The 15,435-nt window shown below is 42.8% G+C and overlaps 1 protein-coding gene across 1 annotated transcript in view; it reads right to left on the bottom strand.

The window, feature by feature from the left end:
- Nucleotides 1-14,526, bottom strand: part of CREB3L2 (cAMP responsive element binding protein 3-like 2) — a gene marked incomplete at its 5' end in the record, with an annotated part of 32,170 nt that extends 17,644 nt beyond the window's left edge. Inside the window, 2 exons of the mRNA XM_008948207.1 lie at nt 767-933; nt 14,310-14,526. Of these exons, the coding sequence (XP_008946455.1) occupies nt 767-933; nt 14,310-14,526 (384 nt within the window). The remainder of the gene's footprint in view (nt 1-766; nt 934-14,309) is intronic.
- Nucleotides 14,527-15,435: the final 909 nt, after the last annotated feature.

Raw genomic sequence — 15,435 nt, 5'->3', positions numbered from 1 at the left:
TCCTGCTGCACATACTTCTGATCCACATCAAAGTGGAAACATTTGTTTTCAGCATATACTAATTCCACCCAGCCTGGACTGACATCACACCCTGGGGACTAAGAACAGTCATGCTTCTTCCTCCACTAACACGGGACTCTGGTAAGCCATCATCTGCTTGCAGTTTATTCTCCTTAACTCAACCACAGCCAAACTAAGTCCTTCAGAATGTCCAAAGTTTGCTCCAGCTGTGGTCAGAAAGGCATCACAAATGCTCTTTATAAAGCAAGTTGGTCTAGAAGCAGCAGTGGCTCAAAATATCAAAGTTTCATCACAGATCTGAAAAAAAGGGACTCAGCAGGCAAACAGGGAAACTCTGCAGTTGTTTCAAACAATGAGTCTTGTTCTGATTACAGGAAGACACAGTAGCAGTAAAGCAAGTTATTATGGAAGACAATTAGCTTATCACAGTCTCAATAGTCAGTTCAGGTGGGACTGCTTCATCAGAAACTGTTTAAATATTGTTTAAAAAGCATGAGCCTCAGGCTTTGGGGCTAGCATAGAAGAGAAGGTTCTGCATCCATCCACTGACTTGAGTATGCAGGTAAGTGTTTTGAACACAAACTTCCAGCAGTGGTGAGACACCAGCAAACTTTAAAAACTAAGCAGACTGCAGGGTGCAGCCTGAACTGCCAAGCTTTGGCACCAAGGAGGCTACAATGGTATGCAGTCTTAAGAGAATCTGTAGCTAACTGTGCAGAGAGGAGAACAGAAAGTCTGCGAGTACCAGGACATCTGTCTGCAGCTCAGTCTGTTCCCCCTCCAGCGATGTGGCCGTGACAGTCAGAGTGACCGAGGGAGCAAGGCCCGATGTCTCACACAACACTGGCTCAGTCTTCACTGCTGCTGGAGTCAGCTCAGCACCCAGACACCATTCCTCATTTTCCAGGTCACCTGCCAGGGAAGGATATCAGACACCACATGTTTAGGTCAGAGACAGAAAGACTACAAATGAAAATAATGTCATCCTCCTCCAGAGAAGGGAAACAAACACAGAAGCATTTCAGTCTATCAACAAAACTCTGCCCTTACTATTCAGGTCTGGCTCAGCGCAGACAACCGTGCCACTGCAGGGCTGCAACCTAATCCTAGCCCCAGGAAACGGAGAGCAACAGCGAGGAAAGACAGGGAGCGCTAATCACTGTGCATTGCTGAAAGCTGCTAACCCGTAGCAGAACAAGACTCAACAAGCCACTGGGTAAAGCAGCCTGGGAGCCATGTCCTCCACGCTAATGCCTGCTGACTCAGTTTTGCTCCTCCTTGTAGAGATAGCGTTTAGCCAGACTTTTGCTCCTTCTTCTGCTTGCAGTCATCGAATAGGTAGAGTGGTGATATTATGCTCAAGAACAAAGGGTTTTCACACTCTCAACTTCAAAAGTTTTCCCCCGAGGATTCATTTAGTAAGTACAGAAGAGGATAAAGGCTTTTACAGTTTCACAGGAGCACCAGCACCATGGTGATCATGCTAATTTCCTCCCCAGAACCCCTGGCAATTACAGCAGAGGATGCATATTTTGACTGGCAGCAATGAAACATCCATCATGCATCGGCAAAATTGTTCCCTAGCCTCACTTACACAAGCTCACTAATCAGAAGAAAGTCATTCAGTTTTTCACTGGACAAAGCTGAAAGGTTTGCTTTGCACTGTCAAGAACTGGAAGAAGGTTGGCACGGTACATCAGTAGCTCCCCATCTCCGTTAATGAAGCAGCCACTGTTTGGCTTGCTGAGAAGAGACACACTCTCCCAGATCTAAAGTATGATAGATGATCAAGAACTTGGAAAGACTCAACCTTTTAAACAATTCCACAAGGCTACAAACCCACTTAAAAAAAAAAAAAGCATTTTTGGCAGTTGCAATTCTGCCTTAAAGAAATTCCCACCCCTACTGCTAGACTTGTCATGTAAGTTCTTTCTCTTGCAGAATACCCTACAGCAGCTACTCTGCATCCCAACAGTATACAGCAGAGTCCTCTGCCACAGCTCGTCCGTAGTTGTGAGAAGCACGTCCATTAAATCAAGTGGCTGGAATCTGAGGCCAAATATACATAAAACAAAAGAGTATTGATCTTTCTTTCGAAGCTTTCTCCTGCCTTCATACAGAGCAGTTACTAAAGCAGAGAGCAAGCACATCCACCACCCAGTGCTGTGGCTGTGCCACCAGCAGTTTGCAAGGCTGACACAAGACCCTTACACATTTGCAAGTATCAAGCTGCTGAGATGTCAACAGAGTTCAGCTGCAACCAGGTAACAAAAATAAGAGTGGGCTTAACAGCCTCCATGCTGCTGTCTGCCCTTGCTATTACGACCACACACACAGAGCACACAGGCAGTGGGCAGAAGCTGGGTGACTGGAAGAAGAGAGAAGCATTTACATCTCCAGTGCTAGTAATTACTTTGTGGTGGAACCTAACCTCCACTGCTGGCAAGGAAGGAGGTAATTTGAGTAAAAACACACCAAGGAATTAAAATGAAAAATATGTATCCTGTAATCAGAAGCTCAAGAACAGTGAGCCCAGCTCTGCTAAGGCCAAACACTGTATTTAAAGTTTCTGGAGACCTTACTCACAAAGTTCTCTGGGAAATGCAAAAATGTGAAAACAGAAGTATTTAGGAAAAAAGAGGTAGCATTGTCTAAATATTAATTCAGGAGTTTGAGAGGACTTTGCTCTCTTTCGACCCTCCCTGTGGCTCCCTACTCACAAACATGAGAGCACAGCTCCCTCCCTGCTGACTGCAATGGAATCTTCAGTGGATCCATGGACTCCCTCTAGCTTACTGTGAGTGGATCATTCAGATAAGAGCTTTAAAGTGGTACCTTCGCCTGGAAATCCAGAAACCCTTGACAAATGCAACTTTCAAATGCTTGTTTGGGTAACTTCTGTCAAAACCTCCCCACACTGTGTTGTGCAGTGTCCACCTGCTGCCTCTCACATCTCTGGGTCAAGCTACACCAAGGCAATGATTTCACCTGTAATCTACTTCAGACTGCCTTTGGGAAGGAAGGCTACATATAAATGAGACCTGTCAGTAGAGCAAGTAATGAGCCCTGAACTTTCTGAGATTTGTATCATCATGCAAGAGAAATCTAGCTGTGCCTGCCCAGCGAAACAGGGCATGTCCTCTAAGGCTGCACTTCATGATGTTTATCACCTCTAATCCCCAGACTCATCACAAGGATTCAGCTGCTGTAAGACAAGACGACAGGCTGGCCTTCAGCTGGTCATTTTACTCCTCTGGAACCTGACTTTGCTGATCCCTGCCATCACCACTTATATCTGCACAAACTGCTCAGAGTTATTCCAGGCTTTAAATCCAGTCTAACCAGCTTGTAGGGTTACTGATGGTTTTCAGCCACAGCAACACGCTGCATTTAATACTGAGATAACTTTGAAGAACTGCATCTAAAACTTTTTTTGACGTGGCCTCTTATGATGCATGGTGACAGCTGTCCTTCCAGATGAACAACCCTGTGAAAGGAAGGGACGGGACGGAGCAACACACTCAACAAATCCCACCTAGATACTCCCCTGCCACCCCTTTTTCTAAGCCCCTATTACGCATTTGCCATCATGGTCAGAGTTATGCAACAAGTTACTTTCTTTCAACACATTCCAGCTTCTGAAGTCACCAACGATCCCTCCTCTGCTCCAGGAGACCTGCTGCTTCTCACTCTCATTTTTCCTCTTTCTGAGCACAGTGGATTTACATTATTTGAAAATGATTCTTAGTTTATTGTTATAGTAGCCCCTAAGCACCTTAGTCTACTCTGCCAAGCACTAGCAGAACAAAGTGGCAGCCTTTCTACCAAAGCCCTTTGGAATGTTGCACAAAACCAGAAAAATTTAGCCAAGCAGGAAAAAATGAGCAGGCTACAGAATACTGGTCATGCTGAGAGACATAGCACACCCTCCAAAATGAGTATTTCTGACAGAGGCACACAGAGAACCATGAGAAAGGTTTCACAGAATAATGAATGAACAAGCAAGAAGGTGTACATGAAACACTGAAATGAAAGGACAACAAAGGCTGTCTCAAGGGACATGCTGGAGGAAAAGGGAGGTGTCTGCTCCAAACCATGGAAGACACGTCGTGGAAAGAGTAGATAACTGGCATGAAGAAACTGAAGATGAGTGCTTATATTTATATTTGACATGATCCAGGAAGTACAGGTGAACTATTGAGACAGAGTCCAAAAGAAAAGGCTGACAAAACTATCTTGATGATGGTATTCTAGACGGATATGAATAGGACACCTCTCCATCACTAAGGTGAGACAAAGCAAGCTGCATATCATTCAGAGAGAGGAGAAAGCCTATGGCTTTCCAATGGCTAGGAAAATCCACATCGTAAAAACGATCACTTTAGCTGCTAAAAATCTCTTCTCAGGCTTCAAAACAGATTCCAAAGTTCAATGTTGAACAAGTGATACTGGCTGCCAGTCCCCTATCCCAGCTGAAATTTCCTATGAACTTCAGAGATCTATCATGCAGTGACTGTTCAGATGAGAAGCATTCCCTTTCACCTATGCCTCCATAAGCCCATGAATTCTAGGCATTTTGGCACATGAAATATGTCATTTAAGGAGTCTACACAGTATTCTACAAAATCCCAGCTAATGTTTCTATGTAAAAGGTACTAGCATTGTTAAATTCCACATACAGACCATGTTAACTGAATATTAATATTGCAAAGTACCTAGGTATTAAAAAATATCTAGGAAAGTTTATTTCAGTGTACTCTTGCACATTATGTACACCTAAAAAAAGATATGTTTTAATAATGCGATCAAAAAAATTCTCTACAGAACCTGTGTATTACCCAACAAGCAGAATGTATGGCACTCCCCTAACTGAGGAGCTATTTCATGTTTTGTCATCCATGTTTTGTTATTCTCTCATGTGCAGCCTCATCTCTCCTTTACCAAAAACAATTCAAACTCTGTTCCCGCAGAGCTGTTTAATTCCCTCCTAGGGAAATTCTTCACCAATCTGAATTGATTTCCACAGCAGTCCTGAAAATTCAAGTGATCCACAGAGAGATTAAGGCCAAAAAGTATCTAATAATTTTAAATGGCCAACTGGAGACAACTGGAATTAGATTTTTCAGATGATTTAGCACTATTATTATACTTCATCAAAACACAGCACACATGGAATTTTCAGGTGCAGCTGTGAGCAATTACCACTTCTGCAAGTTAAACATCAAGAATTTCAAATCAAGCATCCAAAAAAACCATTCATCACAGCAACCCAGGGGTTGTGACACATGCATGTAAGATCTTATCTCCTGTGTCCAAGACTAAGATTACATTTCTTCGTAAAGCTTTTCTGCGCTGCTTCTGTCATGAAGCTCAGCCCACCTTTCCTGCAGACTCATTTGGCACACATCTTCCACTTTTCATTTTTCTCTTAAAAAAAAAAAAAAAAAGGCAGGAACTCACAAAGTAAGTTCTGAGCAATGTTCCAAATGATAGGAAGACCTCTAAATACATGCTGTTTTCCCAGCTGCATTCATTACAAGTCCAGCTTGGTCCTATATACAACATGCAATGTGTTGTAAGATGCTGTGTGCTTAATAATGCAAGAGAGGAAGCTCAAAATGTTTGTACATGGCAGAAGTAACATATACATGCGTTTGTTAAAAACCATTCTTAAATCTATCTGTATCTATACATAGATACATAAAAAATTAAACATAGTCTCCTAACAGCACCTTGTGCAGCTTTCTAGATAGTCATATTTCTCTGAAGAACTGCAACATTTTAATTCTTTCCCTGTTCCATATAAATATTATGGAAAGGCAGGGTAGGAAAAGTAGAAAATAAGGTCAAAAAAGCTTACTTCCACTGTACATTTTTTTCTGTATCAGAAAAAAAAAAAACAAAAACAAAAAAAAAAAACCACATAATTCCCAGCATGTTTTGCTTTCCTTTTTAAAATAATTTTTATCCATCAATCTCGTCTAACATACAATCTCCTTCATAGAGAAAAAGTAGATCTTCTCCAATGTTGACTACATTTCCCCCATCTGTGATAAATTTACAGAAAAACAGAGCTTACAAAATAACTAAAAAGGTGTCCCTTGCTTCCCACATTTCTTTCAGCACTATTAAGTTTAACTGAAACACTTTTTGCATGGATAATCAAGTTCCAACAGTGAGTTTTTACATATTTTTAAATAACTGAAATTAGAGATGCACTCTATATCTCTCCCTCACCCCTCCCCAAGTACAGAGAATGGAAGTATTCACAAAAACAACATGATTTTTACCATTTTTTCCTCCTGCAGTAAAAAGGAAGGCAGCACCAGTAGGCAAACAAACTCACACAAGGGGCGAACCTAATCTTGACGGAAAAAAAAACACACCATACCACCATGCCAGATCATAATCACCCAGAAAACAGAGGCATGTACTGCAAGTCATCTGAAACAAGCCTACAAATAAGACCTGTGAAAGCATGAAGGGATATCCTTATTTGTATAGGCAGAATGAAAAGGCAGCTCTCGCCTTCTTGAAGTTCACTGTCCAAGCAGCAGGTAAAACAGCTAGAAAAAGACAAAACCAGAAACCTGAGAGGACCACAACAGTGGCCAGTCAAAGTGCTTTGCAAAGGAACCAGAAGAGACATCTCTGGACAGGGTAATGCAAGAAGATCCCTAATGAGTCAAGAAACTGTTCTCCAGCCAAGTGTATTTAAATAATCCCCCTCTTCAGCTGTGTCATGGATTTGTGCAAAAGAGCTTCAACTAATCCCTTTTGGTCCATGACAAGACCTTGCACTGCCATCACAAACGATAGGGCTTGGCTGCATGGCTCACGTGGCTTCTGCACAGCCATGCCATGTACCTCAGTATGGAGTCTCAGACTCAGCTCATCACACGTCAATAAGACACTTTGAATCAGGTGGCACCTAAATTTTGCATGTTTGCAAAGCTGTACTCTGGACAAGAGTTCAATCCTTGTCTGGATCCTACCTCTGAGGTCGCTGTCCCTGTACAGCTAGAAGCAGGATCCAAGGGTTCTCACTAGCTCTACAGCACAGCAACTGCAAGGGGAAAACACCTCCTGGAAGAGGCTCATAACTTCTTTATGGGGCAAATGGCCACCCACTCTGTTGGCAGAAACATCCCACCATGAACCCAAAAGAGCCTCTGCTGATACACGGATTCCAGGCGTGCTGTTGGACATGCTGCCCACAGGGAAGTTCAGCACTCCTAGCTCTGCAGTCTGAGCCTTCTTCAGCCTCCCAAAGGCAAGTTGGACCTTTCTGGAGGAATAACTGCTTCCTTGTCTTCCCCCTGGGCTTGCTTGCAACGTCCCCAGTGCCCAGCTCTGGGCTCATACAACACCCCTTGGCAGACACAAGCCCTGCTTATCATGCCTGAAATGCTGAACTTCAATGCCACTGCCACTACTCCCCCATCCCCAGGAGGTGAGAGCCCACATTCACCGACAAACAGTTTCTCTTATAGCTTTTCTAGATGGCTTTTCCCCCTCACAGTGTGCACACACCCTCCCACTGCAAATAACGAAACTGAAGCCCTCCGAACAGCCTCGACAAAAGAGACACTGTTTGACTACCAAATATTGGGGTCCTTTTTAAAATGCCAGGAAGGGAAAATTAAATACATGGGCAAAGATGAGCAGCAGTGATACACAGTAATCACAATGCCCAGCAGAGATAGCCTTTCTCCTACCAGCATACCCACTTTGAGTGGCACAGAGTCCATCTAAAACCCACAGATTATCTGTATCACTATCAAAGTTTTAAGATAGAAACAAGGACACATTGTTTCTCCCATACCCAAACAACCAGGATCAATACCTTCTTTCTCGTAAAGAATTTGACAGTTTTCAATCAGAATCATCTCATCACGTAAAACCAGCCAGGAGATGGCTCAAGGTTATAGGTTCTGCTTTAACCTCCCTTCAGACTAAGACTTTACACAAGCATAGCTGTCAGCTGGGATGCAGTCCATGATGGTTTTAATTATTTTGCTTAGGAATAGAAAAATGTTACTTTTATAGCATTACCCTTTATATATATGGAAATGAGGCATAGGCTGAGGAGGTAGCTTGGATTTACAGTCTTAAAGCTTGATACTATTAAATGTCCTATAAAAGACTATGACTTACTTTATTTCTTTTTTTTAAGATATGTGAAAATTATCCACAGAAGCACTGTGTTCAAACAAAACCGTTCTCTCACTAATCTGAATTTTTGTCCCCACACCCCACACAGATGTTGTGAAGGCATATCTGTGTTATGGCAGCAATGAGGCTTCGACACACATTAAAAGGACTTAATACTCACAACACATAATTAAGTGAGCACAAACTCCCAGTGCAACACTGTAGAGGTTAAGATCACTGGTTTCAGAAACAGCAGGACTAGAATTGGGAGGAGTATTCCCCTAATATGCATAATTAAGGAACTATTCCTGGGAGATCAGCTCCTGTAGTCACTTGACACAGAGTTTAAAAAGTGACTGCAAATGTCTCTTCCTTTAGAAAGGAACTGCAATAGCTCAGTGTCCAGAAGATGTTCCCATCCAAGCAGACATCAGGAGGGAACTTAATCACAGCCTACAAACACCTGGGGAAAGAGGCTTCTGAGAGCAGATGGGTCTCTACTCTAGCAGGAAAAAAGGCAATAAGGAGATCTCATATGTGGAACTGGAAGCTGAAGGAGATAGCACTGCAAATAAAGTTGTCAACTTTAACAGTAAGCACCAAAATGCCCACCTCTATATCAAAACTGACATTTTTCAGACACACTGCTGCCCCAGTAGAAGTTACAGGCTTGATTCAGAGTGATCTACCAAGATCTGGGACCTCGGATATATAAAAGTTCAAAGTCTCCTTTAAAACTGCAGATGCCGACAAGGACTGAGTGCTGCCCTTCCACATAAAAATCACCCAAATACAAGCCATCATCGCCAAATGGCTTCCTCCCCATTTCTTAAATATATACACAAACCCAAAAAGCCCACACAGGAAAAAAGCTGCATTGGAATGTGCTCACAAAAATTATCAGTATGGGTTTGACAGCATCTTTTAAAAATGCAAGTGAATTTCTTTGTTCCAGCTCCATTTTCTTTAATGTCAGGGCAGAGGAGGTTCCATTTTCACTGTTCACATTTTGTTGATTATTTGGATAAAAACAGAAGCAGGACAATTAATGTCTCTCTGTACATATATAGTCTATATATAAAAAAATAAAATTACAATATATAATAAATACATTGTGACATGTATACACCATATATATGCATAAAATGTATGAAGACCACCCCCAGTCTCAAGTCCACAGGTGCCTCTACGCGAAGAGCCAGCACAAGACACTGATTACTGCTTGTGGACTCCATACATAAGCATCTTCCTGTACAAAGCACTGCCTTAGATGAGGGCTGGGCTTATAATTGAAGGGCTATTTGCCCTCAAGACGTGGGAGACACATACAATGATTTTCAGGGTTTTCTTTACTTAGTTTAGGATTCTTGTTTGGGTTTTTTTTTCTTTTTCTTATTTTTTCCTCTCTTTCAGACCATGTAGGGAGATGGAGTTGAACCTTAAAGGGAATATTTAGGGTTTAAAATCACATTATAGAAAAACATAACCTCAGCAGTAAAAAATCCAATAACAATACAGGTTATATTCTGAGGCCAACCCTAGTTTTGGCACAGCTCAGCATAAAATAGAAATATACCATTTCTGCAATCAGCCTGTCAAACCTTTAGCCAAGACAAGCCGCTTCAAATCCAACAGTAACTTCAAAGCATTCCTGAGTAGGAAAGCATGATCAGGAGGGGCAGGTGGGGACCAAGTCTCAAAAGCAGAGCCCTCAGGGTACAGGGAAAGGAACCCACCCAGCCACCTGGCCACAATCTGAGGAAAGAAACCATACAAATGACTAGTCAGCTCTCCGCTGTCTGAGCTCTGCCAGGCTTGCCAACTGAAAAATAGACACAAAACCCAAAAACATGCCCACTGCAAAACACTCCCTATCACTTGAGCTGGTCCCAGAGGATGAAGAGCCCCACACAGATGCTGCAGCCTCTGCCTCCACGTTCCTGCTGCACACCAACCCCATAGTTTTACTTGTCCTCAGTTCTTGCCTGCGGATCTCACACGTTCAAAACAAGGGGCAGCCACTATCCTAAAATTTGTGCCTATAGCTGGCAAGGCAAAGCATCAGAGGGCAGGGAAGGACCCTACACTTGCATCTCAAGTCTCAGAGGCTAGCCACAGTCCCTGCTGAAACTCAGTTCTTGCCTTGCTCCTGGCTGTCTGACCCACAGCTCTCCCTTTCTGAAAGGCTGCAGACTGGAAAACTGAAGACAGCCATGCAACAACCTTATCAGAAAATAAAGCGTTTTTCCCCTAACAGCTTATGACTGCTACCTGTGCCCCAAAAGGCCCTGATGTGCAGTGAGAGGTCTCTCTTATCCATCAGCCCTAAGTCTCAGCCTTCCCTCCCAGCTTCTTCCTTTCCTTCCAAGAAGCATTTTCCACTTCACAGCTACCCACTATGTTTCTCCAAAGCTGATCTGCAGTTGTCTCAAAAAACCCAAGGCTCACAACTAGAAAGTGAAAATCTGCCATGAGACAAGTGGCAGCACAACTGGTGTGGCTCACTGGAACCCAGGATGGAGCCTCCTTTTTCATGTTACAGCCTGGAGCCCTCCCCAGGCTAGCCGCCTTATTCACCAGTTCAGGCAAACAAAAGCACATCATCAGCCAGCTGCAAGGAAGCAGGTCAGGCCTATAAATATCTCTCTCTCTGGTATCTTTAGTCTTAAAAGTTTAAGAAAATTGCATATAAGAATAGATTCTCAGAGAGTGAAAAACCAAACAACTAAATGCCAGGTGTCTTGCTTGCATCTGCTTTAAAATAGTTATTCTTGCCAGTGCTTTCAAGATGTGGAGATTTAGGGACTGATGCCTTCAGAGACTCCACACCAGCAACAATCTGTGAGTATTCAGACAAGTTCTTCTGCACAAAGGTGGGGAAATACCCTCAATACAGTGAAATCAGAAGAGCAAATAATTGGGGAAAAACAGTGTTTGGACCTTGATCTTATGGACACTTAAATGTGTTCTCACTTTGAGGTCAACCGGAGAACTCCTCAGAAGAGTTAAACCTAGGCTTATGAGTTTCCCAGGTTTTATATTTCTAGAACTTAAAAAAAAAAAAAAACCAACTTTATATAAGACTTACAATAACATGAATAGGTCAATTTAGTGGTTGTACAACTTGTAGTAACAGCTGGGAAGTGGCAGATGAGAACAGCTCATGGCAGAAGCTAATCGTTGCCCTGCGATTGTTGGTAAGAAGGTGCTTATGGAGTCAGAGCAACCATTCACTCCACCATAACATTCAAAAGGAAACATTAAATAACATTTTCGGTAAGGTTGTCAGAGACTTGGCAGGGAAAAAGACTGCAACAGACACTGAATGGCTTAAACCTGTCTTAAAGATCATGTGCCAAACAAGACAGGCCTTTTTTCAGCCTGTAACTTGGAGCTCTGGAACTGCATAGCAGGGAATACATAGATGAAAACTGCCACAAATCTCAAGTGCCACTGAACCAGATGGAGACAACTCCCAAAATCCAATTCCCATCTCCAACAGGCAGGCACAGATTGAAGGAGGAGTGCAGAAAGGCAGGTAGAGGAGGAACACAACACGTGGCCAGCCTCATAACAGCACAGTGGCCCCAGTGCCACAGCACTGGGATCAATGGCTTGGATAACCCAGGGCCCACACGGCTGGCAGGACCCTGCCCCAGGATTTGGCCACCTGCCCCTAAGTGCCACCTCTGCCTCTCCAACAGACCAGTCACTACGGAAGCAAACTTCAGATTTTAAGGCTATTGAGCACATAGACCTCCTCCTCCATACCCTGAACCTCCTGCTCCCCAGAAGGATGGTGGCACTCCCAGTATCTGTCCACTTACTCCACCAAGGGGACCGGTATTCACCAGAGCTGTCAGGAGCAGTGTGTGCCTCCACTGTCTAACAACGGAGATGCTTTCATTCTTCAGTGTCAAACCCCGCAGTATTGCCACCCACAAAAAACCCTCTCCTGCTCTCACAGACTCAAGGACTGAAAAATCATCATTCATGCCTTTGAATAACTATCAGACAGTCATGTTAACTGTAGTTCTGCAATGTCCTCAAGTATTTCTCTGAGCTTCACTGTTTTGAAGTTGGCAAGCACTGAAAGGTCATGAGCATGATTCCAGGGTTAAGATGAAATAAAATCCCGAACACCAGGAACAACTCCTCCTCCTCCTCTCTTATGAAACACTCTGCAGAGTGAACAGAAGATGAAACGCTCTCCATTCACTTTCTATTTTTAAACCCACTTGTTAATGTTTCTTGGGTTTTAAAAACATATTTAACTAGAGCTCTATTAATTATCCAGTGGTCTCAGCAGTATAAATTTCTTCATGATTTTTCCCCAAAGGAAACTCCTCTCACTTTCAGCCTAGTTTGAAATTTCTCCCTATTGACTTCCTGAGAAGCTTGGTTTCCGTAGCTTCTTATTAATTATGGCAGGAGAAACAAGTACATGTCCTGTATGTATTAAAGTCATTCATATTAAACAGTTTGGAAATATAAACCAGGAAGGCTTTATGTAGGTGTCTTCAGATCATCTGCAAAATCCCTGCCTCACACTGAAAAGTCTCCTCACAGGTTTTATTAGTTGTCTTCTTGTGACATCTCTAACAAACTGCATTTTGTTTTCACGGAGTGCTGTAGACTACAAAACTGTCAGTCTTTCCTGCTGAATCTTCATAAACAGCTTAGCTTTTAATGCTCAGACATAAGCAGTAATCCCTCTCCCTTTTATTGTGATACAGCTTAGTATTCCACTGCTTTTCACTGTAAAGCTGATGTTGAAGACGTAAACCAAGTATTAGGAGTGAAAGTCTGCCATGGTGATTATTCCTAATAATTATCAGCTATTCATGGCCTTGCTCCTCCACCAACCACTAGCTTTTACCTTGAACTCTTCCTTCCTGCCAGCAGGCATCCTCATGTCATAGCAAGCAGGTTGGATCTCTTCCTCCCACCATTACTGCATTTCCCTTTTTTCCCCCTCCAGATGTTTATAACTGCTGAATTAAAGACAACTGTTAAAAATTGCCCTTGGTTTTCATAATATTCTATGCATCACCATTTTCCACAACCACAGAATCTGTAAAACTGCAGTTCTCTTTACAAGATCACCAATGTCTTCTTGATAGCAAATTTTTTCTTTACCTTTTTTTCTAAAAAGGAAAAAAAAACAACAAAAACAAACCCACAACCACAAACAAACACAAACACACACAATCTTTGGACTTCAGCAAAACAGGTTTTAAGACTGGGGCAGGATCAGGGAAGTTACACTTCTACACATGTATTTAGAAACATAAGTAAGATGAAACAATATTCATTTTGGGATACCAGAAAGCTCCAGATACTCACTACTGAAAAATAAGTACAGTTTAAAAGGTTTGTTTCTTTGATTTTAATTTAACTGAAATTATATAGTTTTCAATGGACCTCAGGAGACCATCTTGCCCAGCTCCTCATTCAGGGTATGCCCAATTTTGATCAAGTTGCTCAAGGCCTTGCCTAGCTCAGCTTTGAATATCTCCATGGATGAAGACTTCACACCCTCTCTGGACACCTGTTCAAATTTCCTTTCTGGCAGCTTCCAACTATTACTTCTTATGCTATCACTCCATATCTCAGATTAGTCCAGCTTTGTCTTCTCTGCATCTTTTCATGAGATAGCCAGAGAGGAATAAGATCTCCCCTTTGTCTTTTTCCAGAAAAGCAAACAAAACCCACCTCACGTTCTCCTTACACATCATGTTCTACGGTACCCAGACTCTCTTAGAAGGTGGTCCTCTCTTAACTCATTTAATTTATCAGTCTCCACCTACGCTCAACAACCACCAATTCAAATACATGGAAACAAGCATATTTCTGGCCCTTCTCCTGTTTCCTTTTCATGAGCTCTTTACTTCTAATTAAAAGTATTCACAGTGCAAAGTCAGTAACTTCTGCTGAGCACAAATTCTCTCTCTATGGACATGTTTCTTTACTCATGATGCCCACAGACTTAAACAAATCCCTTCTGTATTTCATTGTAGGTATATCAATTCACAAAGAGCGTTCATGATGCACCCTTAGTGCATCATCACCACACCAAGACCGTTTCATCACTTCATCATCGTGACAAACAAACAGGGGCCCATGTGTCCTACCTTCATTAAAGTTGTCATCAGTTGACATGTGGGTCAAGGGAGACTGGGGTCGAGAGTCCCCACAGAGGGAGTAGCTGTGTTCTGCCTGGATGAGGGGTGCTGGGGACGCTGGAGACAGCTCCACCTCCATTATTTCATTCTTCTCAGACAAGAAGGGATCATTCAAGAGCTGGCCTAGGACATCAGGTGAAAACTCATCCAGGAACTCTGTGAAGTGCTGTGGAGATAAAAAGGGGGGAAAAAGTTTATCTCCTTGCCTGTCTGTCATGCCAACAACAGGAGAGCATTGATCAGAACAATTCCAGGATCTGCACTGGGCATCTGTGCCAGTCAGCAACAGGAGCTACCAGCCCTGCCTAACGACTTCCTCCTCCAATCACTAATTTGAGCTGAGGAACTACAGCTAGAACAGAAGTCCTCTCAGAGACATACATTACAACAGAAGAGCCTGTGATTAACTTGCAATGAAAACAGAAAACAGAAGCATGGTAGTCACGTCCTTAAGCAGCCTCCTCCCTTCCCCCAGTCCCCATCAAAGTCCTCACCACAGCACGCCACCAAAACTGGCAAAGCACATTTCACCCAGACAGTGTGACAGGTCCTGCAGGATTTATCACCAGAACACTTTGTGTGTGGAACAGAATATATTGGGTTAATGTTCACCGAAGCAGAAAAGAAAAAGGAAACACACTCAAGACTCCGACACCATGTCTGACTATTTTAGCTGTGCAGAATATGGACTGTGCTCTAGGAAAACAGGCCCATTCACATCCCCAGCATTTGCTCTGACATGGGTTTCCTGGCTGATTTAGGTATCTCTTTTAGAAGTCACATTCCACCTAGGACTAGAGCCCACATCCAGCTTCTAGGCCCCAGAGCTAAAGCTCTGACAGTCACTATTAACTACCACTTTATCTATGACACTCGATTCACTACACTGAGAGAGTACATTACAGCTGTATGTACTAGGGTAACTTTGTGTCTCTTATTCACAATAAGCACAAACCAAATCTTGTGGTCTACTTCCTTGAGACTCCAATGCATTTCCCATCAATAGCCAAAACCTCTGCATCTCTTCTTGGTTTTGTTTCCAATGTTAGAGGACTTCATCTTTGATGGACCAAGA

The sequence above is a fragment of the Merops nubicus genome, unplaced genomic scaffold (assembly GCF_000691845.1).
Source record: "Merops nubicus isolate BGI_N331 unplaced genomic scaffold, ASM69184v1 scaffold18419, whole genome shotgun sequence".
NCBI classification, from domain to species: Eukaryota; Metazoa; Chordata; class Aves; order Coraciiformes; family Meropidae; genus Merops; species Merops nubicus.
The sequence above is the reverse complement of the archived record's forward strand: the minus strand, read 5'-3'. Positions and strand labels throughout refer to the sequence as shown.